A 25,840-nucleotide genomic window follows, 5' to 3' on the forward strand; every position below is an offset into this window, starting at 1 on the left:
CACATTCTAATCATAAGATGGTGCACACGTCTGTTGCATAAGGGGTTATTCTAGACCCAGAATCCCACACATAAATCTAAACCTCATCAGGTAAATCCTCTGCCTTCACAGGGTCATTGGCAGGTCTCCAAAAGGATAAAACATTTCTGCTGAGCACCGGAGATATGTAAAATATCTCTAAATAATGATTAAACAAAGCAAAGCGTCTTCCAAACAATCTCCCCTGGCTAATTGAGTTAGATCTCTATAATTCAATTATTTAGTTATAGTAGGGTGACCAGATTTGGGTTTCTGAAAAGGAGGACACTTCTTTTTTTGTTGGGGGCTGGGGGTAGAACCAGCGGACACACATGTGCTACCGATTTCTTTGCCATACAAAGAAACCTGGAATGGAGTAGTGGAACGGAGTGGCAATGTAATCACAATGCACTGTAAGTTATGTAATGTGTTTTGAGGCAGTTGACCAAAATCCCGGACGATTTTTAAATTCCCCCCGGACATTTTTTTAGGTCTGAAAAGTAGGACATGTCCGGGAAAAAGAGGACGTCTGGTCACCCTACTTATAGAGATCTAAATAATTGTTTCCTCTGCTCGTCAGAAGTTCATATCAACTCATTATGAGCATAAGATTCAACTTAATCTTGAGTTTTGATGTAAAAATGGAAGAATGACAAAGCAAGGAACTGTAAGCAATGTTAAAAAGATCTAGTTCCTCAATTTTTAATATACTCTGTGTTTTAGGGTAGAATGATTCAATACTCAGCCTCAATACTAAAAGGCTGAGTATTGATGTGACATTCATGGCCTGAATGAGAGTTGCTTTACATACATTTATATAGCAGATATGTTATTTAGAGACAGGGCCAATCAAAGAGTGTAGAAATTATATCTATATGATTACATGCACAAATATACAACTGAAGTAGTTGAAAAGAGGAAAAGCAGTAGAAATTATTCTTAGTAACAGAGAAAATTAGCTTGACTAATCTTTGCCAAAGTCGTTCCAAGCAGAACGACTTTGTCATGCTGTTGCAACAATAATGTTATGAAGCTGCAGGAAAATTAGCAGATCAGTAACAGACAAAATACACACATATTTGTGGCTGTTGCATGCTGTAATTTCCTACCTTGCCAAGAATTCCCCTGAACTGCCATTACTCTGTTGTGCATCCATACAGTTTGTAGTTCCAGGTATAAGCGCCATGGCAGGATTCTCCTGGGCTGCACTGCCCACGGCTCGTGCTACAAACTCCAGCGAGTCCTGAACATAATGTTCCAAAGAAGGGGATCCCATCATGCCATGTGCAAGTAGCCCCAGTGGTAACCCATCTGTTCTAAGCTCAGCCACATTTTGGCTGTCCCCTAAAACCCAGTGAAACTCTGGGAGGGTCATTCGAGTCGCCAGCGCCCATAATCGGCGAACTTCCCGAATGTCGCACCCAAACGTCACCACTCCCCGTGTGGAGGAATGTTCTCTTAAGGCCTCCAGCTGCCTCATGAGACCCTGCTGCTGGTCTGATTTCAAAGTAGAATTTGATGAATAAGATGATACAGTTGGTGATGAATATGATGAGTGTAGCACCTCCACTCCCACAGGGGTGGTGGTTGCCTCTGCCGAGGATGATAGTGAAGACAGAAGGGGCGGCAATGTTGTTTTTGTCAAGTTGACCAGCGTGCCCAAGTGGAAGCGGCTGTTGTTCTTGATGAGGACGAGGAAGTCGTTTATTTTCCACTCCTGACAGAGGACAATGCTGAAGTCCCACCATCCGTTCATCATTAGCAGATAGTAGAGGAGCTGGGATGGAGGGGCCGCTACGGTCTGCATAGCCATTTGAAAATGAAGACGATTCTGTGAGAGGCAGTAAAACTTCCATTAGAAGATGAGGCAAGAAAGACACAATAGTTCAAAGGCTCTTTATATGTTGCATATATAAAGAGGAGATAAGCAGTAATGTTTGTGTTTTATTTAGTAAATATATTGTGCTAATGACATGAGAATTACACCATATACCTATGTAAATTATTCCTTAACTTCTGTGTTAATGAAGAGGAATGACATAGGGATTTGGCATTGAATACATAAAAAATAAATTGCAAAAAGTCTTAGGAAGCCAAGAAACCAGTTAGACCACTCTGTATTTAAATAGCAATCCTGCATTCTACCAGCATAAATTAATTACTTAATTTGCAAATACAAAAACTGAAACTTTTTGAATGTTCCAATCAATCAAACATTTACACAGGAGGCCCTTGACATTCAAAATTTTAAGACAGTTTGTATAAAAGAAAGGGCAGAAATCACAACTTCACAAAGCATGAAAAGAGTTTCTCAACACAGGAGATTTCTCAAAGCTGCCACTGCTAAAGAATTATATTCAAGGTTTTTTACCTGTGCAATTCCACTTTATTACACATAAGTCAATGTATACACTTTTATAAATTTTCGTCTTTGTATGTCTAAGTCACTTGGTTTGTTAACAACACCTGATCTGAATTCTATGACTACATGTCGACAATAATACATTTACATAAAAAAATGCTAATACATAAAGAACAAAAGAAAGGGATGAAAGATTAAACAATAAAAACATTTTTGATTTCATCAGAAACTGAATGAAATGTAAAAGAATAACGTGTACAAGTGGAGTGAGATCGTTCAAGATAATCGAAGGAAGGTCAGAGAGAAAGGACAAGCAGTTCTATGGAGAAGTGTAGCAAAGCATGAACAAAAGATTGAAATAAAGTTACATACACTTAAGAGGAAATAAATGTATAAGACTTTTATACATTTATTTCCTCTTAAGTAAAGGAAATAAACACATTGATTTTTTATCTTAAATTCAATGTGTTCCTAGTGTAAAAACACAGTCTGCTGGATATAATAGATTGCAATCTTAACATTCCAGTGTCGTGTTCTGTGTTTTTCTGTATGTTTATTTCTAGTTTCCTGTGTGTCTGAGTCTCTGTGTTGTCCTGTTTCCCCGTGATTAGTCCCCAGGTGTGTCTCGTTCCCTGATTACCCTCTTGTGTATTTAGTGTCACCTGTGTGTGTCTGTCTTTGTCGGATCCTTGTCTGCAGTCAGTGTACGTCAGTGTACGTCTCGTTACGTCTCAGTTAGAGTCGACTGTTAAGTCCTCGCTTTTCCCTGTCGCTACCTGAAGTGAGCATTAACCTTCCGCTCTTCAGTGCTGCCAGGTCTGAGAACTGTTTCCTGTTTATTTTCATTAAAACTCCTCATTTCACATCATCTGGGTCTACTGCGTTTGCCTCACCGCCACCACCAAACCACAACTCATGACAGAAGGATCCGACCAAGCTGAAAGGTGAGCAGCAGAATCCATCATGGACCCAGAGGAGTGGCAGGAGTTATTAGAGACCATACGGGAGTATGAGGCTGCCATGGCCAAGCCGTACGCGGCGACAAGACGGCTTGGATTCGCCATCCGTTTGGGTCTGTTGCTGGACTTCTGGGTTCCACGTTTTCCACATCCTCAGCTGGTGGCATTACAGAGGGAGGCAGAGTGGGAGCGTGAGGCAGCGCTAGCTGTCATGGCTGGAGAACCGCTGCCTCCCAGACCCAAGACTCTGTCCTCCCGATCCACCACCCCCGTTCCGTCGTCTGAAGAGCCAGCAGCAGACCCTCCGCAGCCGGAGCCGCCAGAAACACTTCCGCCACCCGAGCCCGTTCCTGCCGCCGCTCCAGCCGGCGCACCCGAGCCCGTTCCTGCCGCCGCTCCAGCCGGCGCACCCGAGACTCCTAGTGCTTCCCCCGAGACTCCTAGTGCTTCCCCCGAGACTCCTAGTGCTTCCCCCGAGACTCCTAGTGCTTCCCCCGAGACTCCTAGTGCTTCCCCCGAGACTCCTAGTGCTTCCCCGTTGACTCCTTGTGCTTCCCGCGAGACTCCTAGTGCTTCCCCCGAGACTCCTAGTGCTTCCCCCGAGACTCCTAGTGCTTCCCCCGAGACTCCTAGTGCTTCCCCCGAGACTCCTAGTGCTTCCCCCGAGACTCCTAGTGCTTCCCCCGAGACTCCTAGTGCTTCCCCCGAGACTCCTAGTGCTTCCCCCGAGACTCCTAGTGCTTCCCCCGAGACTCCTAGTGCTTCCCCCGAGACTCCTAGTGCTTCCCCCGAGACTCCTAGTGCTTCCCCCGAGACTCCTAGTGCTTCCCCCGAGACTCCTAGTGCTTCCCCCGAGACTCCTAGTGCTTCCCCCGAGACTCCTAGTGCTTCCCCCGAGACTCCTAGTGCTTCCCCCGAGACTCCTAGTGCTTCCCCCGAGACTCCTAGTGCTTCCCCCGAGACTCCTTGTGCTCCTCGTCGCCGCCCCCGTGCGGCCCCAGAGACTCCTTGTGCTCCTCGTCGCCGCCCCCGTGCGGCCCCAGAGACTCCTTGTGCTCCTCGTCGCCGCCCCCGTGCGGCCCCAGAGACTCCTTGTGCTCCTCGCCCGCCGTGGCGCCCCAGAGACTCCTTGTGCTCCTCGTCGCCGCCCCCGTGCGGCCCCAGAGACTCCTTGTGCTCCTCGTCGCCGCCCCCGTGCGGTCCTAGAGACTCCTCGTCGCCGCGGACGGCCGCCGGACAGCCTCCGTGGTTCCCGCCTCCTTCGCCGCGGACGGCCGCCGGACAGCCTCCGTGGTTCCCGCCTCCTGCGCCGCGGACGGCCGCCGGACCGCCTCCGTGGTTCCCGCCTCCTGCGCCGCGGACGGCCGCCGGACCGCCTCCGTGGTTCCCGCCTCCTGCGCCGCGGACGGCCGCCGGACAGCCTCCGTGGCTCCCGCCTCCTGCGCCGAGGTCGGCCCCCTGACCGCCTCCGTTGTTCCCGCCTCCTGCGCCGCGGACGGCCGCCGGACCGCCTCCGTGGTTCCCGCCTCCTGCGCCGCGGACGGCCGCCGGACCGCCTCCGTGGTTCCCGCCTCCTGCGCCGCGGACGGCCGCCGGACCGCCTCCGTGGTTCCCGCTTCCTGCGCCGAGGTCGGCCCCCTGACCGCCTCCGTGGCTCCCGCTTCCTGCGCCGCGGACGGCCGCCGGACCGCCTCCGTGGTTTCCCGCCTTCCAGTGCTTCCGCCCACCCAGTTGGGTTTGTTTTGTTTGTTTTGGACTCTGGACCCTTGTGTTTTCCGCCCAATTATGTTGGGTAGTTTTTTGTTGTTTATGGACTCGGGACCCCCCATCCAGCTCCCCTCCGCCCACCCTCGTTGGGTTTCCCGTTTTGGGCGTCTGGGAGCCGCCCGTTAAGGGGGGGGTACTGTCGTGTTCTGTGTTTTTCTGTATGTTTATTTCTAGTTTCCTGTGTGTCTGAGTCTCTGTGTTGTCCTGTTTCCCCGTGATTAGTCCCCAGGTGTGTCTCGTTCCCTGATTACCCTCTTGTGTATTTAGTGTCACCTGTGTGTGTCTGTCTTTGTCGGATCCTTGTCTGCAGTCAGTGTACGTCAGTGTACGTCTCGTTACGTCTCAGTTAGAGTCGACTGTTAAGTCCTCGCTTTTCCCTGTCGCTACCTGAAGTGAGCATTAACCTTCCGCTCTTCAGTGCTGCCAGGTCTGAGAACTGTTTCCTGTTTATTTTCATTAAAACTCCTCATTTCACATCATCTGGGTCTACTGCGTTTGCCTCACCGCCACCACCAAACCACAACTCATGACATCCAGCCCCAATGAATATCATTACTCACATCATAAGAGTTACTGCTATGTTCATGTGTAGACACATTTTCGCCTAACTTTGAGGAAAAACATCCAATATTTCTTTCATTTTATAGTATGGAAATTATGCAAATGCATGTGTATATATTTTGTGATGTCATCACCAAAAATACAAACAGCACAGAATTGACAGTTTTCCTTTTCTTAGTTCTTTTTTCCTGAACCTGCTGCAGTGGAAATCCAAGCATCTAGACTAAAATGTGTTTTTATTGTCAGTGTACATTACTGGCAAACAAAAAAAACAAAAAACAAACACCACAGCTTTAAAAGAAGGACTTTACTTCCTGTAGTTTATTAAAGAAAATTCACTGTTTTTCTCCATTTTATTTATGTTCACTGTTGTTGAATCAATCTTAGGTCAACGGATGCTTCACAGTTCACTAAGTCTCAGAGTGTGGAGTCATGGTTGTTAGTTTCTGTGAGCAACTAGAAAGGTCTTCCAGTGTTTGACCCACATTTACTGTAAAACAGGCTAGGATAAGCACAGTTTTTACATGTTGGTTTGCATCCTGTCTGTTATAGGTAGAAACAGACATGACTTCATCTGTCAGTCATGACAGCAAAAATATTAATCTAAAATCAACAGTTGTTTGAAACTTTAGATGTAGACATAGTGGAAAAATAGCTGACAAAAAAGATTAAACATGATTCAATAAGATGATATTCTCTGCAAAAACATAATAAGCATAAATAGGATCCATTGCCAGTTACAGGAAGATAAAATAGAGAGTTAGAAGTTATATCAAGACAAAATATGAATAGATCAAATTTGGAATTAGCAAAGTATTCAGATGAAATGTAATAGATTTGAATTAGCAGTGAAGGCTTAGGAAACACTTGCATGCTAAGCACATGCTGGTTATCCAGCCAATTAATCAGTTGCTGTTTGTCAGTACCTGCAGAGAGTTTAAAGGCCCCTTAGAAACTCTTTACAACTTTAACACTAGCTTTGCACTAAAAGTCCATTAGGTTAAGCGATTGGTGAATTTAATTTATCCCATTGATCACTCTGTTCAAAAGGCATGCAAAAAAGACATTACTAATCTTAGTTTTGCATATTGATAGATGGGTTATTTGTAAAAAAAAGTGCAATAAAAAGCAACCCTACATGTTTTATTTCAGATTTAGAAGTCCTACATCAGGAGAGGAAATTGTAATGCAGTCCACAGGGCATCAGGCTCTCACCTCTCCTCAATGCCCATGAGGATTTATTCTCAACTGCAGCACTTCTGCAATGTAATCTCCATAAATCTTTAACCCTCTGTTTTTTCTTTATGTAAGTAAAAACTGAGTAATTTGGAAAAAGCTTAGTGGCTCTGTCTTTAAACACATGCCAAGAAACTGTGAAGCTTAAGTTTCTTGGCATTTTGACACAACGACTGGAATTTTTCTTTTCCATTTAAATGTACTTTTAACTATGACTATGTGATGTAAAGAATAGCTACTTTGACTTCTTGTGCAAACTGCACAGCAAAACAGCAGATGTTTAAAGAATCAGGAGATACTGGGCAAACCAAAGATGATGGAATTGGTTGGGTTATTGATCTTCTTGTGATTAGATGATGTCTTGTAGAGAAAGCTTTCTGTTCAATAAGAAATTCCAAATGAAACCGCAAATGCTTCAGATTATTCATCCGCAACAGCTGTATTGCTTATGGGCTCCACTGTATTGCAGATGTTAGCATCTTTTCCTTGCAGGAGGAAGGTTATGGGTTTGAAATCCTGCTTCAGCTCTTTCTGCAATGTTCTCTCCCAGAGTGAGTACTTCCTCTCATGGTCCAAAAAACATGACAGTGAGATCAATTGGTCTCTTTAAATTGCCATTTGTCCAGTATAGCTCTGTTGCCTTGTGATGGACTGACGATCAGTCCAGGCTAAGCAAGTATAAATAATGGCTGGATTTAATAATAAGGCAAAAAGTTATAATGTTATTAGAACTGATAGGATCTGGGTTTAGGCAAGTTTAGTTATGTTCCTGTTACCAGATCTCCCTCATTCAATGCATGTTTTACTCTCTTTCACAATTTCATGAGTGAATTATACATTAAATCAGCAATCTGTCAATAAACATTTCTTTTAAATAAATCCTAATTCAGTATGATTTTTGTATGACTTCAGTTGTAGCTATGGCCATTGTCCCTACGGAATAAATGTACTAGAAGTAAATATGTGTTTCTTCTAAAATCCTCACTGTAAGACCACTGCAATAAATATTAAATTGTTCAAGGCTTTTTGCACAACTCAACTACTTGTGCCAATAAATGTGGAGGTGGCTGTAGGACTAAAAAATCCACCACTTATCTGTCTCTTTCATCCCCACTCAGGAGGAGCTCATTATTCACTTTAACAAGCACATGCGCTGCACTTTAAAGTGCTGTAAAACACAACTGGGTTGTGTTAAAGAACCAATGTTGCTCTTAAATGACAGCAATTGTGTAGCAATTACTGTCTCCCATACATCAGAAAGGACAGAGACTCATCTCAAGTTACTCAAAGGGATCCAAATTAATTTTCTAGAGCATCAGAAATGCAATGGCATGTGTCAAAGTGAAAAGATTCAGTAGTTTTAGACTTATTACAAATCTGTGAAGTAAAATAGCTCATTGGAAAAGAATGCTTCCTTAAACAGTTGGGAGTGAACAGTGTGTGCTGAAGAGAAGATTGATGGAACTGTGCAAAAGAAGCAGAAAAGGTGATTGAAAAGGTGACTGTAAATCTGTAAGAAAATGTCTCAACCGGGGATTTAATATTTTCCTCCGTAATAAGTAAAACAGAATTCATAATTTTCTGGTAGCAAAGTGAAGGTTCTTCAAGAAATTAGAGGGAGCTGTTTACAAAAGTATTATTTAACTTTATAATAAGAACGTTGTGTTTCTGGATTTGAGCAGTGAGAACTAAGCTGATTTGCATCATTTACATGATTTGAATAAAGTAATCCACTGTTTACGGGTTAAGTGTGTCATTTCAGAGTGGTTAGGGATCCGATTCGAAGTTATCACTGTTATGATAACTCTTCTTTATTAAAACGTTCTAGCTCTAATCAAATAACCTGCTGCACATTTTTGGAAGCATTTTATTGTAGAGCATAAATATAATTATGTATAATATTATACAATAAGATGTTGTTAGTTGGACAAACTTGAGTATGTCAGACCAACTCAAGATAGTCTTCAATTAAAGTTCACATCTAGTGGTATATTACACAGTTTATTAATCCATACTCTTCAATATATTATCATCACTGCACTGCTAACAAATACCACACACCACCAACTCCAAACTCTCTGTACTCTGGGACATGACATCCTTCGCTCAACACCTTCTCCAGTTTTTCCACATGACAAACCAAGGATGGATTTTCCCATAATTCATGAATTATGCATACTTTACCTTTGTCTAAACTTGAACTTCCTTTTGCAGAATTTAGTGAGACAAAGACCAACCACATCAAAAAACAAATAAAAAGATCCTCTTCACGCAAAATACTTAATATTTTGGTGAAACTGTTGTCAGACTTCAGATGGAAGTTATTGAAACAAGACGGAGCCCAAGGGGAGCTGAGTCAATTCTATAAAACTTTCAGGTAAACTCCTTGCACTCTATAAAGCCGTCTTATTATTTTTCCAAGCAACTTTTTCTGCCTACTCCAAATTCCATCCAAACACCTGTCTATCCATCTACCCCCTCCATCAGGCATTTTTTTGTTTGTCAGCTTTATCTGTACATGTTATTTCACTTCAGGGATCCAGTTTAGACTTTTAACACCTGCCGAATCTACAGAGAAATGGTTCCTTGTGCAAGAGCAGGAAATTAGATGTTAGAGCAGAAACACACAGAAACACACATGCATGTTAAGCTTCTAGGTGGCGAGTATTTCAGATCCCTCTAGTCAAACTAATTGGTTTGGGTGTGGTGGGTAGCATATCTGTTTACATTTTAAAAAGGGAAGAGATAAATAACAGAAACAGATTGTGCGACAAAGTACACAAACTGTGCATAAAACACTCAATTAGCAAATAAACTATTGTTGAAAGACCAGAAATCATTTTAAAGTATTTAAACTTTGAACTTATTTACTTTTAAGTCAGATGCAGGCTTCAAATTAAATTTCCAATTAGTGTTTTGTTGAAGAGCTGAATTTCTTTCTCATGAAGAAGACAATACTTGTTTTGGCCCCTGCAGTCAAATAATTATCATTTCATAACAGTAACTTTAGCTGATTTCTAAAGAGGGAAAGTCAACAGGGCAGTAAATGAAAATTAGTTATTGTAATTTCCGACTCTACTTTCAGGCATACAAATCTAGAATAGCAACACACAGCTCATCTTCCCAGTTGAATTATTTTAAAAACTAAGATCCATTTGACATTAGATTAAATATAGTTGTCAAACACACTTGCTGCTCTACAGGAGAAGTTATCAAACAAGCCAAAAATTTAACTATTATTCCATGTAATAAAAAGTCAGTTTTGTGGAGAAGCTTTAAAACTCCAGAACACTGCACCAGTAGGTGGAAAAACAAAAAAAGGAACTCATTTCAAGTTTTATTCAGCTTTATCTAAAATCAAGATAGATGATAGAAATTTAAATGTAACTTTGTGTTTCAACATGACAATGAGTCAAAATGTGTATTTTATAAAGAATGTAGAGAAAAGTCATTCATTTTGTAGAAGCACACAAGTTTGTGTTGCCCTGTTAGATAAACATCTAATTAGAAGTTGTCACGTTTAAAAAAATCTGGAAAAGTTCGACAGATTTTTTTTAAAGGCACTGTAAGCATTTCACAACGGAAATGAACAGGAAAATCATTACTGTTTTCAACCCGTAAACAACTGCTGTTTCGCAGTTGTGTCATTATAATAAAAGGTCAAAGCAGCGTGAGATCACAATGCAGTCCCACATTGATTCTTGGGCTAGATGATCTGATTGAGTTATGCAGATGTGCTCAGTCACCAAAACGCCGAAAAGCTCCTGAATGGATCTTCATCGCAGTTATTAAACCGGGCCGAGCTCTCTTTCCTCAGTCATTTTTAAGCGGTTGGTCAAGCAACATAACACATCCCTATCTCTTTTCTGCAGCCTCGGAAGTTTTTCATTTCAGCAGCTCGGACAAAGCACAATGATCGTTTCCCCATGCAACGATTAATTTGAGTGATTCGGTCAAAAATAACCATGGATATAATCAATGCCTCACTGCAGAAGAAAGACAGGAAATAAGGTCTAGCAGCAGATGGGATGTAAGTGCATACGATGATCAAGGCCATCAGCGGTTGGAAGAAGTGTCTCCTCCTCCATTATTTATAGGTTTATTAAATGGTGAACTGAGGACAAATATTCCACAGAAACTGAAGTGAACTAAAGCTAATAATGAAAAAAATACATGCGTAAATGAAGACAGCTGTGGTAACGATCCAGCCATTGTACGTAGGTAAAGTGATCAACAGTTAACAGTTTAGAAGAAGCTAGAAAGAAACTTTTTTTTTCTTTACCTCACTGTGGCGCGGGAACTCCCTCTGCACGACGCTGACAACTGGCACCTGGAGCGCCAGAGACACGAATTCCAACTTAACGAGCTCGTCCCGGTTCCGCGGGAAGGCAAGCATAGCGGAGATCCCCTGCACGACCACCGTGTGACACACGCTCTCCAAGAAAGACAGCGGGTCTTCGTCCTCAGGAATGCCCGTGGAGGAGTATGAGAAGGCTGGCAACTCGCCCAGCGCCGATCCGACTGCCATAACAATCTCCAGGGATAAATTGTAAGGTAGCAACCCGGCCCGGTTCAGAGCCTCAGCCGCCAGCAGGACCGAGTCCCGCGGTGAGAACAAGCCATCCTCCTTCGAGGGATTCCCATCTCGCTGCTTCGTCTGGCTTTTACTCTTACTTGTGCCCCGATGATTGTTTGTGGCGGCTCTAGTTCTGAGGTTTCCATATCCAAGCGCACCGGCACCTGTTTTAGCCGGCTTTCCTAACTCCAGCGGTTGATCTCTCTGTAAAGCTCCCTCAGCATCTTCAGAACTGCTGCCAGGAGCTGTGGATACTAAGCGGGGCTGAACGTGCAGAGCTCCCACCCGAACCGTGTGGCCGATCCGCTTCAGCACTTGGCATGGCTGCGGGTGCGAGTGAGCGCACGGCTGGAGGAAAAGGAGAGCGCACAGTAGGAGGCACAGAGACGGCGAGACCCCGGTGCCTGCTCGCGCTGACGGGGCATCCATCACCATCATAATCCTGGTCGACCTCGTCATCCCCGCTCCACAGCTGCGCCGGATCCCCCGTCCAACCGCGCAACAGCCCACCAGCGGGGCCGCACCGTCGGTGCCACTGCTGTCCCCCCGCCTTTGCTCCTAGTGTGCCACTGAGACCAGCTGCAGCCCCCTCTCCCGCTCCAGCTCCCGCACCGGCTCCCGTTAAAGTTGTGCGTTTCTCCTCGGACACAGACAACAGGCTGTTGAGGCGCAATATCAGACAGAAGCCGCGCACAAGCAAAAGATGATCCCCAAAAGTGCTGCTTTTCATCTCAAAGGATTTTCACATTTCAGGACAGCTGATTACTGGCAAAACCCGGCCAGACAAACAATAACATTTCCATATATTCCAACAGGAGGGTACTTATATTAAGAAGAGTGTGTCCAGAAAAGAAAAATATCGACCAGAGATTAATGCGCATCAAACACATTCCAAAACAGTGAAATCCTCGACTGCAAAAACATGTTGGTCATTGGTTCTAATGAAAATCATCCCATTATAATCTCCGTTGTAGGGCCCAAGACGGTATGTTTCGTCATGGTAATCAGAATAAAAAAAAAATAATTACATTTTTAAAATTACTTAAAAAAAATAATAAAATAAAAAAATCAGCCAAGTAAAACCTTTGAAGAGCGCACGCGCCGCTTGGCTCGAGCCAACCTCTGTACTGACACTTGCACTGGGAAAGACCTCCGAGAGTGCGGTGCTTTTACGCAAAGAGAATTAACCCCATACCTTCTAACTGGGCCGATGAACTGTAAATGCTTTAGTGTTGTATTGGAATATAATTATATTAGGCTGAATACAAAATAAGCTAATGAATTAAACTAAATCTGTTAACAGGTCTTTTAAGTATAAAATGAAAAGAAGTAAGCTAATGACCTACTATTTAAAAGATTCTTCAGATTATACATATTTTACATGTTGTGAAAAACGTACATTAAAGATTGTGTTATGTTCCTCCTGCTATAGAGTTGAGGGAAAAGAAAGAGAGAAATTCAATTTACTTCTATTCGGTGTTATTTGCATGTACTGTGTCCAGAACACAACACATCTCATCTTGGAGCCTTTTACATGATGCAGAAAGGTCAAAACCCACTATTAGAGAGAGCAGCTCCACAGTTTCCCATTAAGAAAGCACAAAAAGTGGGGTTGAAAGCAAGATAACGGTGAAGACTGTGTGTCAGAAAGGCTTTGGAGTTCTAGGGTAAACTAATTTCTTCTATCAGATGCAAAGAAGAAAGAAAATGGAATTTATTTGAATATGTGCTTGTTTTTGGCATCTGTGTTGTAGTAGTTTCATCACTGAGATAGAAGTTATTAGATATTTTTTTTAGAATTAAAATATATATGAAAAAAAAACATGTATATATTGTTCCTTTATTTTTATTTTTTTTTTACATTTATTTTATTTTATTAGATGGAGTAAAGCTACAGAAAGTTATGTCAGCAATGCTTCTATTTTGTGTGCTTAAAGGGATCCACGATTAGTTGAAAATGTTCTCCTAAATTTGTTTTGTAATTTTCCCATTAATTAAAAAAACAAAAGCAGTTTGTGACAAGTCAAAACTTATATATATATATTTTTTAATATATATTTTGTTATATTTTTCATGTAATGGAAAGTGTAACATGGCAGGATTTAATTCTGGCCATTTTTCATCTGCACAATGCATGCTGGGTTGATGGCGCCATTGGGTCCATTTTGTGCTGGACTCTTCAGAATAAACTCAAAAAATCTAACTTTAACTGAATTGCTTAAAATATTGCGTTTGACTGGTGACAATGCCACACTGTCACAAGCTGTTGGATCTCACAAGACAAAAAAAAAAAAGGGAAAAAAAATGACATAGCTGAACACAACTTCCTAAGGACCCACAGCTGTGCTCTCAACATTTTTCTTCAGAGGACTGTGAGTCATTTGTACCAGCAAAACTGATGAAGGTTCTAACAGGTGGTCATTACCTTCCTTCATAAGCTAAAACCAGGTGCCAAGACACTGGGAGAAACATCAAACAGGCAGCGCTGGAAGCTGAAGCTGAATGTGAAACCAGGAATTTGACAATGGACCCAAGACCCACCCATAAGCAGCTTTTACTGGAAAGGACACAGAGCTGCAGAACTACTTACCGGATCACACAGTCCAACCAGAGGTAGGTGTCATTTAGCAGTACAAACACAAGCTTCTTCAGTCAACTCTTTCCTCTTCCTCTGTTTGATCCTCCTCATTCTTATTACTCTTATTTTGTGTAAAAATAAAATAGGTCTTCAGTTGTAATGTTCTTGCTATATTTAACTTTGGGAATTATTTCCCTAAAATCTTACCTAAATGCTCTAAGGTACAGTGTTCTTAACCCTGTTTTTGTGTTCCTTCTTCCATGCACACACCTGTTCAGTTGAATCTCTTTCTTTAAATTTTAATGTCATCTTTGTCTGCACCCGTAAGCTACATGTCTACTTTTCATGCTTTAAAAGTTTATTCAATTTCACAGGCCTCTCTGCCTCACATGTTTATTTGGTTTGTCCCATTTTTTACAGATGTCTGTCTGACCCCTTGTCTGGCTAAATATTCATCCATGTTTCCATGTCTGCTCTCCCAACTCGTTACCTATTACATCTCCTGCTGATTCTCCCACCTGCCTGTCAACATGTCAATGTGACTGCATGACTGTGTGTCTCCTTGTTGTTCTAACTCCCTGCATGTTTTCCTTCCTGCGAAGCTTGTGCACTGTGTGGTGCAGCTGCAAACATCCCTGTTGCGTTCGACCTGCCAGACAAATTCTCCACATGGTCTAGTTTTCCCTTTCAGACAGTGAACTGTTCAATTCAATTCAAGTTTATTTAATCAAGGACAGCACAGTAAACAATCTGACATGACAAAAACAAAGCAGACTTTTTTTTTCAAAGGTTTTCAAACCACAGGCTAATTTGCAAACCCAATCCGTGGTTGGACATTTTCTACAGGTCAAGGTTGTACAATCTCACAAGCAAACATCTGACCATGTGAACTTAATTTTACAAAAATACAAAGAAATCTGCCAAAACAAATTATGCACATAGTTTCTATGATTTTACAAGAACTGTAAAAAAACAACAACCTTATTTTACAAGCTTGTCACCTATTTAAATGTCTCATATTTACTTATAAAGATGCTCAAAAGTATCTTTATATTTTCACATAATTCTAAACTGCGGTAAAATCAACAGATCAGAAAAACATACTTTCCTCTCTCATTTAATAGAAATGATCCAATCTTCCTTTAAGGTGTGTAGCAAAAGTGTGTTTTCAGTATTATTGCTCAGTGATAATTCCAACTAAGGGCCTGAGGTGAACCGTTCCAGCTCATTGCTTTTGCAGAAATTCAGCTCATTTGCTTTGTTTCCAGAGTTCTCTTTTTGTAACAGATTAAGGTCTGGGTTTGGATTTTAATCTTTTGAAATTCTACCTAAAGCAGTGTTTCTTACAGATATGATGCCCTGGGCAGACCCCTTTCTCAACCAAAGGAACAGAAAAAGGACAGGTTAAAGGTCCCATTATTACCTGTATTTTAAGGATTCTCTACTCGGTGTGTTTTGGATTTTGAATTAAAGTCGTCAAAGTTGCTCAAAAACAGTGAAGTAGGATACTTACTGTATCCTTCTGTAGAGGGCCAACCACTTATCACTAGATGTACATGCATTTAAACAACATACAGTTTATTTTCTCCATCTCACTTCAAAGTGATTGTTGTCCCTCCTGTGGCAAGGAATTTGAAACAAAAAATAAACCGGAATAGGTAGAGTAAAGAACAGCCTCTGCGGCCAGCAGAGGAGTTACCATGAGCAACATGGCTTAGTAGTTAATACAGGATCTGATAAAAAAGGTATCACAATAGAAACTTCAGAGTGCTCATACTTTTCATAATGTCATACCTGATTTTCCCTTTTACTTTGTATGTCTGCCAGTGCAGGCTAGGATGGATACATCTTCAGAATATGATTCAATTGTATCCATTTATAGCACCTAATTTAGATTTTTTTATGATGATCAATGATCAAATAACCAATTTTAAAGATATTTTGATTGAAGACTCCTGCAGTAAGAAGTAATTCCACACCAATGTGTATCACATGGTTAGCACCTTCATGTTAACCTTTCAGAAGAACCCAAATGCAGACCTGAATGTGGCAGATTGAGGAGCAAACCTGAAAGGCTTAATAAATAAACTGAATACACTGACTTTTTGACACAAACAGGTTGTAAAACAGACAAAGACACAAGATCATCTGACAAGTGAGTTAAGTAAATGTATACATTGGGGAAAGTGATTGAACAGTGGACAAAGGTGTGTTCATCAGAGATCAAGCAGCTGAGCTAGAACCATCAGTAAGAAGCATATCTTGATATTATAACACAGAAATGTAATGCTGTGGAATTTAACAAACATGTAGCAAAAATCATAAACCAAGACTTCAACATGACATAAGGCATAAAACAAAACTCCAACACATAGGAAATGTGAACTATGATGAACGCTAGATTGCATAAAACAAACTACATTTTTTTAGATTGATTTTATTAAGTAGTTAGATCCCTCTCACAAAAGAGGGCAGTGTGGTGCTGGAAGCAAGAGGTGTGGTTACCTGACCTTCAGGTGGAGAGAAGATTGATTAGTGTCAAGCATACAGCTGTTTGCTTTTGCTTGCCTCAGTTTGCTTCTCACTATTTGGTGTATATGTGTAACCCAGTGATGCATTGCATAGTGTTGCCACAAGCCCTGCTTCCTCTTTCTCTTGACCCTTATTTTGGATTTGAACACTTGTACTTCCTGCCATCCAGAAGTCATTGCTCATGGTTTGTGCCTCTCTGCTCAACTGCCTTTGAAAGATTTCTAAGCACTTTCAAAACCTCTATCCATTTTCTCCGCTCATTGTGTCCCTGCAAGGCCTTATAGCAGGGGTGTCAAACTCCAGTCCTCGAGGGCCGCTGACCTGCAAGTTTTAGATGTGCCTCCGCTGCACCACACCTGAATAGAATAATTAGGTCATTAGCAAGGCTTTGGAGAACTGGTCTACACAAGGAGGAGGTAATTAAGCCATTTCATTCCAGTGTTTTGTACCTGTGGCACATCTAAAAACTGCAGGACAGCGGCCCTTGAGGACTGGAGCTTGACACCCCTGCCTTATAGGTTAATTCCTTTTTCCTGCAATCTAAAGACAACAAGCAGGGCACATCATCAAAGGGTCACCTATCCATCACATGGCTACAACTACAAAAGGAAAAAGGTATGTTTTGCATCTTCTAGCTGTGAAGTAACGATTGCCCACTGTGCAGCTCTCATCTTTAAATTAAACATGTTGGATGATTGTACTATATCTAATGCTTAGAAACATTCTGTTTGTAAAAATAATTATACATTTGAAGAATTACAAGATAATTTTACATATTGTGCATTCATTGGTGCCCCTGGGAAAGGTGTGCAAAAGCCTTAAAATATATGGTTGCTATATACGGTTGTTTTTAAAATACAAGTCATTGCATATTTTAAAGACATGATGACTTATAAAATACCACTTTTTACCACGGTACTATATAAATAACATTGATGTTGACATTTATTTAACTCACTTTTTCTTTGTGGCTTTCTTAAAAGTTTTGGCCACATGTCGAGTCTCTTCAATTTATTCCTTCTCTTGATTTCCACACTACATAATCAAGTTAAAATATAAAAATGCTTTCTATTAGACTTTAGTGCAAAAGTTTCATCATCTCTCCAAAATTAAACTTGTGCAGTGTCCATACACATGCCCTAAACTCTACAATTGTTGGTTACCTCCAACATCTCTTCTTTGATTGTTGCAAGTTGCATTAAGCCTTTGCCCATTTGAATGGCAAGTTCTTTACTTTTAATAACATTTATTTCTATAAAAAAATGAGCACCACTCCAGTAAAAGTATCATCTTCATTTAAGCTGTTCCTTTCACTTTACCCTCTCCTATGAACTGAGCAACCACTGCCATCACAAACTAAAATGATCTTAATGGTCCTTAAATTAAGTTGAATGAATACAGAAGAGTGCTGATAAGATTGTACCCTGTCATGTTTCCAAAAGCAGCATAATCTCATCTGATTAAGTACTTCCAACAGCAATCCTTTGAGGACAGTAAGAAAAAGTTTATGCAGTGAATAACCCAACCAACTATTAAGTTTGCAGGTGTCTGCCACAACATATATTCATAAATGCAGAATCTGTAAAATTTTCAGCCATTCACTGATTCGTATGACACACATGCCTGTTTTTAATGGCAAGTCCTCTTGTCTTTTGTATCTTGAAGAATCATATCAACTTTTGGTCCAAAGGAAACAAGATTCATTAAATGCTAATTGAAGGACTCTGACTTTGAAATAAATTACAAAACTATTTCAGTTATTTATTAAAACTAAACTGGTTCAGTGAGGGGTGTTGGGGCAAAAAGTGTGGTGCTGGTGATTTTATTAAAATGATGGGTGTAGCTGTATTATATATTCAGATATTACCTAAAACACACAGCTTGCCTGGCATGTAAAAATCAAACGAAATCAGAAGAAATATCAGAATGAGAGTTACAACTTTTATCTGTTCAAAAAATATATATTCAAACATAATTAGCTTGGGTATGTCCAGTCATCAATGCATTCAGACAGGAGAGAGTTTACACTTACCAGATATGAATAGATTTTGGTGTGAAATGTTATCAATCCCAGAAAAGAAGGATAAGACTTTGAAAGATACCCACTGAGACTAGTAAGAGAGTGATACAGGTCACATGTTGACCTGGGCAACAAGGCCAATCAGAGAAGGAACCATTATTTCAAGAGCAACATAAAAAGGAAGACTACAGTTTACAAATGCACTTAAGGACTGCTGAGTGATAAATCCAAAACTTTAAAAAAAAATTTAATGACCATCTGAAAACTGTAAGACTAGAACCACAGTCCCAGCTATAAAGTTTTTTGGTGGCAGCGTCTTGTGTGTTTGCTCCTACTACTACACATTCCTCCCTAGCTTTTCCATACATGAAGTGTATATTTGATGGTATCATTCTACCATAATGAATGAATAAAATGAAGTTTGGATTTGAATTTAAAAAATGGAAGAAGTTTGAGTTCTTCTGACAGGAGAATATGTGACAAGTTTGTCTCCCAAGTATGTCTTCCAGTCATACATTTTTAATTTGGAGTCGGAATAACCTAATATTTGTGACTGCTGTCAACAAATAGATTGAAGGAAATGAAGGAAATGCTTGGAAAAATCTCTCCCACAACTCCTGACAAACATTGCTATAGCACAATCCAAAAAAAAAAAAAAAAAAATCAGTCTCCTACCCATTTAGAATAGGAAAATCTGTTTACTATAACTTACCTGTGGCTATCTTTTTGTTGCATATGATTTCAAGGCAAACAAATCAACAATAAGAGTGTGAGTATATCCTAAATACACGCACAGTCAAAAATAAGGTGATAATTCAGTAGAACCAGATAACAATTGGTATTCAGGAAGTGGATGGATTTCCACCAGGGCATGTTGGGGCATGAAACATCCACTTACTATTGATGTCTGACAAACTCATAACAGTGCTGTCTGGGTAGGTGTGGAAACCGTGATTCACTGAGACAGCCAAAGAAATGCCTCATTTTATTTTATTTTTTTCTTTGCCCTCATCAGTACACCATTTCTTTCTAATCAAATGGTCTTTATGTTGGGAGGAATGTTAATATTTCTGTGTTATTGAAGCTGGCTAGCATTCACCCCCCACACACACACGCACCCACGCACGCACACGCACATACGCATGTCAACACAGTCAAAGGAGATGGTTTAGTGAAGCAAAGACTTCAGTAACTTTGCAAAAAAACAAACAAAAAAGCATCTTCACGTCCAGCTCATTGGAATATATAGTCACAAAGAAGTTTTCTAGTTATGGATGTGAATCAGCCTATCAAATGGAAGCATCTCAGTGTATTTAGACATCTAGATAATATGAATGTGGCTTTCATAAACAGTTGTATGGGTGAAAATGTCATTGTTGATGTCAGAAGTTAGAGAACAGTTGATAGTGGCTTGATATGGTAGAAATTTGTATTAAAAGTGCATAAAAATAGTCACAAAAGCAACAAATAACACCTTCTTACAACCAAGGTATGCAAAATACCATATCTAAATGCAGATCACATTACACCTTGTAGCAGATTGGCGATAGCAAGAAAACATCACACCATATACCACTTCTATCAGATAAGAACAAGAAACTGAGAGTACAATTTGCATTGGTTCAGTGAAATTGAACAATGAATTGAAACAGTTTTGCCTGGAACATCTGAGCAGAAATTGAAACATCCATTCTGTCTTCAAACAGTTCAGGCTGCTGCTGGTGGTGAACTTTGTGAACCCAGTTAATATCTTTGTGAATAGAGGTCACATTTTTTTTGAGAACTTTACATTTAATAAGTTGTTTAAGTTATGAAAGCATCAATTTTATTTTAGACTAAATATACCAAGTGAAAAAGCTGGAGTTACGCAGCTTGTTCAAAAATATTTAGGTGGTGAACTATGCACGTTAATGCAGTAAACTCATCATTATAGGGCTTTTTTCTTGTCACCTTTTAAAACCCATGTGAGCATTTAACACCATAGCCATTCTAAGGGATGTTACTGGTCATGTCTGTCTCTTTATGTTGCCAGTGTATCTTCTGATAGCTATCAGGACAATGTACCATGTCATATAGCTCAGGTTATTTAATTACAGTGAATTCATTATATACTCCATAGCTACCAAATCTCAATCCATAAGAGCTTGTTTTAGCATTTGGTGGAACAGGACTTTCATATTATGAATATGCAGCTGAAAATATCAGGAGCAACTGAGAGATACCAAAATGCTATCATTATGCATCCAAGTCTTAGAGTAATTTTCAGAAACCTTGTGGAATAATAGAACAGTTTTAAATGCGGAAAATTTCCCACCTTGGAACTAGCAGGTTGTACCTAATAAAGTGGCTAATGAATGCAAAGCACTATGAAAAAATAAATCAGTGAGTGTAGATGGTTTTTGACCAATTAAAGCCCTTTTCCCATTTTGAGTATAAAGCCAGTTTAACATATTATTTAAAACTATTCAGTTAATCCTTTTCTTCTCAGCAGCAGCAGATGGAATCTTTATTAAATATAACAACCCTAAACAGGTGTTTTGAAATAGATCAGTATCACTTTAAATTGAAATGAGAATTATAACAACTAGGAAAAACATCCATTTGCTTTGGGTCCTTTTTGCTTCGTACTCCTGCATAGTGTTGCATTCATCCTGAAGCTTTCATAAGCAACTACTTGGTCAATAAATGACAGTGTGCCAGCTGCACCAACTTGTTTGACTTATGAGGTGGTACAGGTTGGCTCCATACATGGTAAATTTTAAGTCTTTCACTTCAAAGTTCTATTCATTCACACAGACATGCAGTGTTTGTCTGCTGCTCTTCGGACCATTGTCCCAGATTTCAGAATCCAGATACAATAGTAGAAAACAATGCTGTTGCCACCCCAAGGACACCATAGTGGCATGCAGGCCACAAATTGGAGAAGGCTGTCTGTCTTCTGTTGTTTATTTTGCTGTGTTTGTTTTCAGTTTCCTCGGCTCATTCCTTTTTACTATCCTATCCAGTCTGAACATTTTGACAATTGGCTTCTTAGACTGAAAGAAATAAACAGCAAAAATGAAAGAAAGTTTTAAGTCAGAAACATTGCCTCTGAAATATACATTTTATTCCGAGTTATGTTTCTTTCAATGTCACTGAGAACTTTTAAAGCTCAAATGCATGTTTCCTTTATATTCTCTAAGTAAATATTCTCAGAACAAAGCTGTGACATTTTCAATTCATTTCATTTTTTAAAACATTATATTGTTTTCCTGTTTTTTCAGTTAAAACTTGTATTGTTGTTAATACCTCTAAAGTACAGGCAAATTTAATAAAATGTTGTTAATATTTTTGCAGTAATATATAATCATGCCATGGGATATTTTATCTTATTCATTCATGCTAAAACTGCATAAAAATATTTTACTTGATTCATGGAAACAGTTTAGTTCTGCAGACATGACAAAAATGAAATGTTGCAAGATGCATACTGTGTCTCATAATTGCTTCTGCAAACCTCAGTAATACTTAATCAATAGGTTTTCCCTCACTAATCTTAGATAATTATTTCAGTACCTTGTGAGCATTTCCATTTATCTAGTAAATGACATCAGCAGGAAAAATAAAATCCTAATATTGACAAAAAGCAGAAGTCCTATCCTTTTGCCATACTTGTATTAGCCTCATGCTAACTGCTAACAAGTCACAATAATCTACAAAGTATATCTTCAGAGGGCTTGAGTTGTATTGTTGACCCTGAACATTAATGTAGTTGGACAACTAGAACTGCAATGCATACTCAGATGAGAGAAAGGAATAGGTTTGCATGTATCATCAAAAATTTTGATTTATTATTGAAAAGTTATTCAAGTATCTCAATAAGCAAAGCTCATTGTACAGGTTAAACATAAGGATTGATATTTTCATTGTTTTCTTTAGTGATTATTTTCCACTTACAACTGATGAAAACATGACATTTAATTTCTTGGAAGATTTAAATATTACATTAAATCAATAAAATAAACATTTTTCTGATTTAAACATTTCTGTTTAAATGTATTAAACAGGAATGTTTAATGCATCTCTGTATTAAACACTCTTAATACAGAAATGTGAGCATAATTTATGCAGCATAAAAGTTTTTTATTTTCAAAAGGTACTTTTAATCTGACAAATGAACCTCATCAAACTAACTCATAAGTAAAGTAATTTTATTTATACCATTTGCTCTACATTGGAACTACTGTTTAAAATGAATCTTTTCAGCATAGTGTCTACTTGCTTTGACACTATTCCTAATGAACATTGTCTTGTATTATATTAATTGTATGTTCTAACATGGTATTTAAAAAATATTTCAACCTCTCTGTCCGCTCAAATGAACCTCCTGGTGCCATATTCCATTACTAACAGGATTGGCTAACAGAGGTGTTACCTATTCCCTACACTGCCCTCTATGGGTAGGGAAGTTTGATAGAACAGCCAGGGGGTCCATGTGGATGAACACTTTTCTTAAACCAAACTGTTTTTCGAACAATGTGGAGGAGATTATTGTTTTCATAAAGACCCGGCTATGGTTTTATAAAAGTATATCTAAAAGTATATTGGTTGTGGGGTGTGAGTTTATGGATTGACCAACATGCAGACAGGAGCTGGAAGCATGGATAGAAAAACTTGAGAAGCACAGTAAGTCAGAGCAGAACAAAATACATACATCTAATAAAATGAAACCAGCAGGGAACATCTGGAGAAAATAATAGAGTATAATGAGCAGAACCAGCCAGGAGAAACTGAGAATATATACTGGGGAGGTGATTGCACAACAAGGAACTGATGGTTGATTAGAAATGGGTTGCAGGTGTGAAGGGAGAGAGCAGAAGACAGACTTAGGAGATAGAGAAAGTGGCACAAGGGGTGAGTACACAAAGGACTAGAAAATAAATAAGAATGACTAAATATAATTGAACCAGCGTAACAGGAAAACTACACACAAGAAATAAACATGAACTAGAATCACTAAGGAAGGCCTAACTAAAGTAAAATTATGGAGTACAGAATAAACAAACCTCAAAACAGCTCAGGATCCTAACAATATGTTGAATAAGTAGTTTATTGGAAAGATTTGCTGTAGTTCTACCCTGTCATCTCTGGCAAACCCCCAAAAGAAATTGTCTGCAATGACAACCAATGCATCATTTTTAAACAGCAGATTGTGCTGGGGATAAGGGATTTTAGATGGGTTACAAACTATCCCAGAGCAACATAATAAAAGCAAGAAAAATGTAAAATATTCAGTGTTTTTTTCTTCTTTTTATAAAGAGCAATTTGGTTACCTGTTTTTTTTTTTTTTTTTTTTTTTTTTTCATAAAAACAAGTTTATCAATTCCTCATTGAATCCTAAGTAGTTCTGCAATGAAACAGTGTGAATGTCAAAGAGATCTGGAAAAGTAAATACACATTAGTAAATTTTGATAAAGAAAGAATCTTGTAACTATTTAGCCTTAAACTAAATAGTATTTCACGTGCACCAATGTTCCATATGAAATACACAATATTACCACATGACTTTAATATGCCAGTCAGAGAGGGTCTGTGCTAACAGATGCTTAGCCATATGCGCAGGTGTTGGTAGCTCACAGTTCCATATTTTCTTCTATAAGTGCGTTAATGTGCACAGAATGCAAAACAGAGCTGATTCATCTGTTGATTGTTACCAGCCTGCAATATCTCTGTGTTGATGAGAGAATGTTTATTCAGTCTTATTGTCATTGATGATAAGAATTGTCCCATTAGCTTAGACCAACACAAATGCCTCAGACCTGCTACCAAAACAATTTTACTGATGAATAAACCTTTAAATCTATTCCCTCTAACCACTTTATCTAGACAAGAGTATCATTGAGCAGGACTTTATCCCCACTGAGTGTGAACAAGAGGTGGACCCTTGACAGGCTGTCAGTCCATTACAGTTCTAACGAGGCAGAGAGACAACCAATGCATGCTCCTACTCTCATGGACAACCAATTAACAATGTGTTTATAAAGCAGTTGTCTGACGGTAGGAATAAGTAGAGCCTATTAAGAAGGAGGGGGAAAGCGTTCACCAAGCCATCAGGGCTTTCCAGGGGTGAGATGACACTCTGAACCTCTACAGCATGCTTCCTTGATTAAATACAGACTATGTAAAAGTCACATCTTGACTATTCATCCCACCTTCAACAAACAGTTTGAGAAATACATTATTTTAGCAACAATTGCCTTTTTAGACAAACTTATGTCAATACCATTTCAGAGATGGTATGCAGAGCTGCTAAAGATAATATTTTTATTATGAATTTTGATTTTATATAAATAAACAACTGTTAACCTTTATGATATGGTATTTTTTGGGGGAAAACCTAACCCTCTCAATGTTCTCGAGATTTGTTGTGCTTCCCATACACAAAAAGAAAGCTCCAGTGTATAACAAGCATCGACTGTGCCTACATTTTGAAAAAGGCAATCTTTCTATGCCTTTTTTCTCATCAATACATGATAAAGCTTCTGTCAGTAAAACTCCAAGCAAACCTGGAAAGCACACAGATTTACACACACCCACAAACACCTGCACTGACAGATCTTGGCACATACTGTTAGACACAATCCCTAATTAATAGATTTGACTGACCTGACTGCCTTATCCTATCTCACTCCCACTGGGCTGCTGTGTTGTCTCAGTCATTAACCATCTAAAGTATGATGGACTACAGATTTCTGTCTGTCAGACAAATAGATTTTGTGGCGGTTAGAGAGTCTGAGGGACAAAAAAATCTTATTCTGTAGCTTCATCAGATACACAACAGGATACAAAACTCGAAGCCAAACAAATTATTTGTGAGGGTGAATTCTCTAATCATCACGAATTAAAACCAGGTGAAAACATAGTATGGAGCAAAGCTGACAGAGTTGGATGTAAAAGGATTAATTAACTCAAGTGCAATCACAAACTCCAGTGAATTTTATTGAGATTGTATGTAATAGATCAACACAGAGTAGGCTTCTATTGTGAGCTGCTAAGATTCAGAAAACAGATTTTTAAAATAGTTTGTAAACAATTTTTTTTAGCATTTTTATTCACGCCTTTTACTCTCCTGCCTTGAAATAAAACTCAATGCAACCAACTATCAATATCAGTCATTCAATTAGACAGTGAAAATTAAACTCAACTATTCTATTAAGCTCTCAAAGATATGTTGGAGAACAGAAAACAAAGC

The 25,840-nt window shown here is 39.6% G+C and overlaps 1 protein-coding gene across 1 annotated transcript in view; it reads right to left on the minus strand.

Moving 5' to 3' along the window:
• grin3a (glutamate receptor, ionotropic, N-methyl-D-aspartate 3A) overlaps window positions 1-13,084 on the minus strand; it is a 51,492-nt gene extending 38,408 nt beyond the window's left edge. The window contains exons 1-2 of the mRNA XM_044096367.1: window positions 11,186-13,084; window positions 1,128-1,849 (exon numbers count right to left, since the gene is read on the minus strand). Coding sequence (XP_043952302.1) covers window positions 1,128-1,849; window positions 11,186-11,938 — 1,475 coding nt within the window. The 5' untranslated portion in view covers window positions 11,939-13,084. The remainder of the gene's footprint in view (window positions 1-1,127; window positions 1,850-11,185) is intronic.
• Between the last annotated feature and the right edge of the window lie 12,756 nt (window positions 13,085-25,840).

Source organism: Gambusia affinis, linkage group LG17 (assembly GCF_019740435.1).
Source record: "Gambusia affinis linkage group LG17, SWU_Gaff_1.0, whole genome shotgun sequence".
Taxonomy (NCBI): domain Eukaryota; kingdom Metazoa; phylum Chordata; class Actinopteri; order Cyprinodontiformes; family Poeciliidae; genus Gambusia; species Gambusia affinis.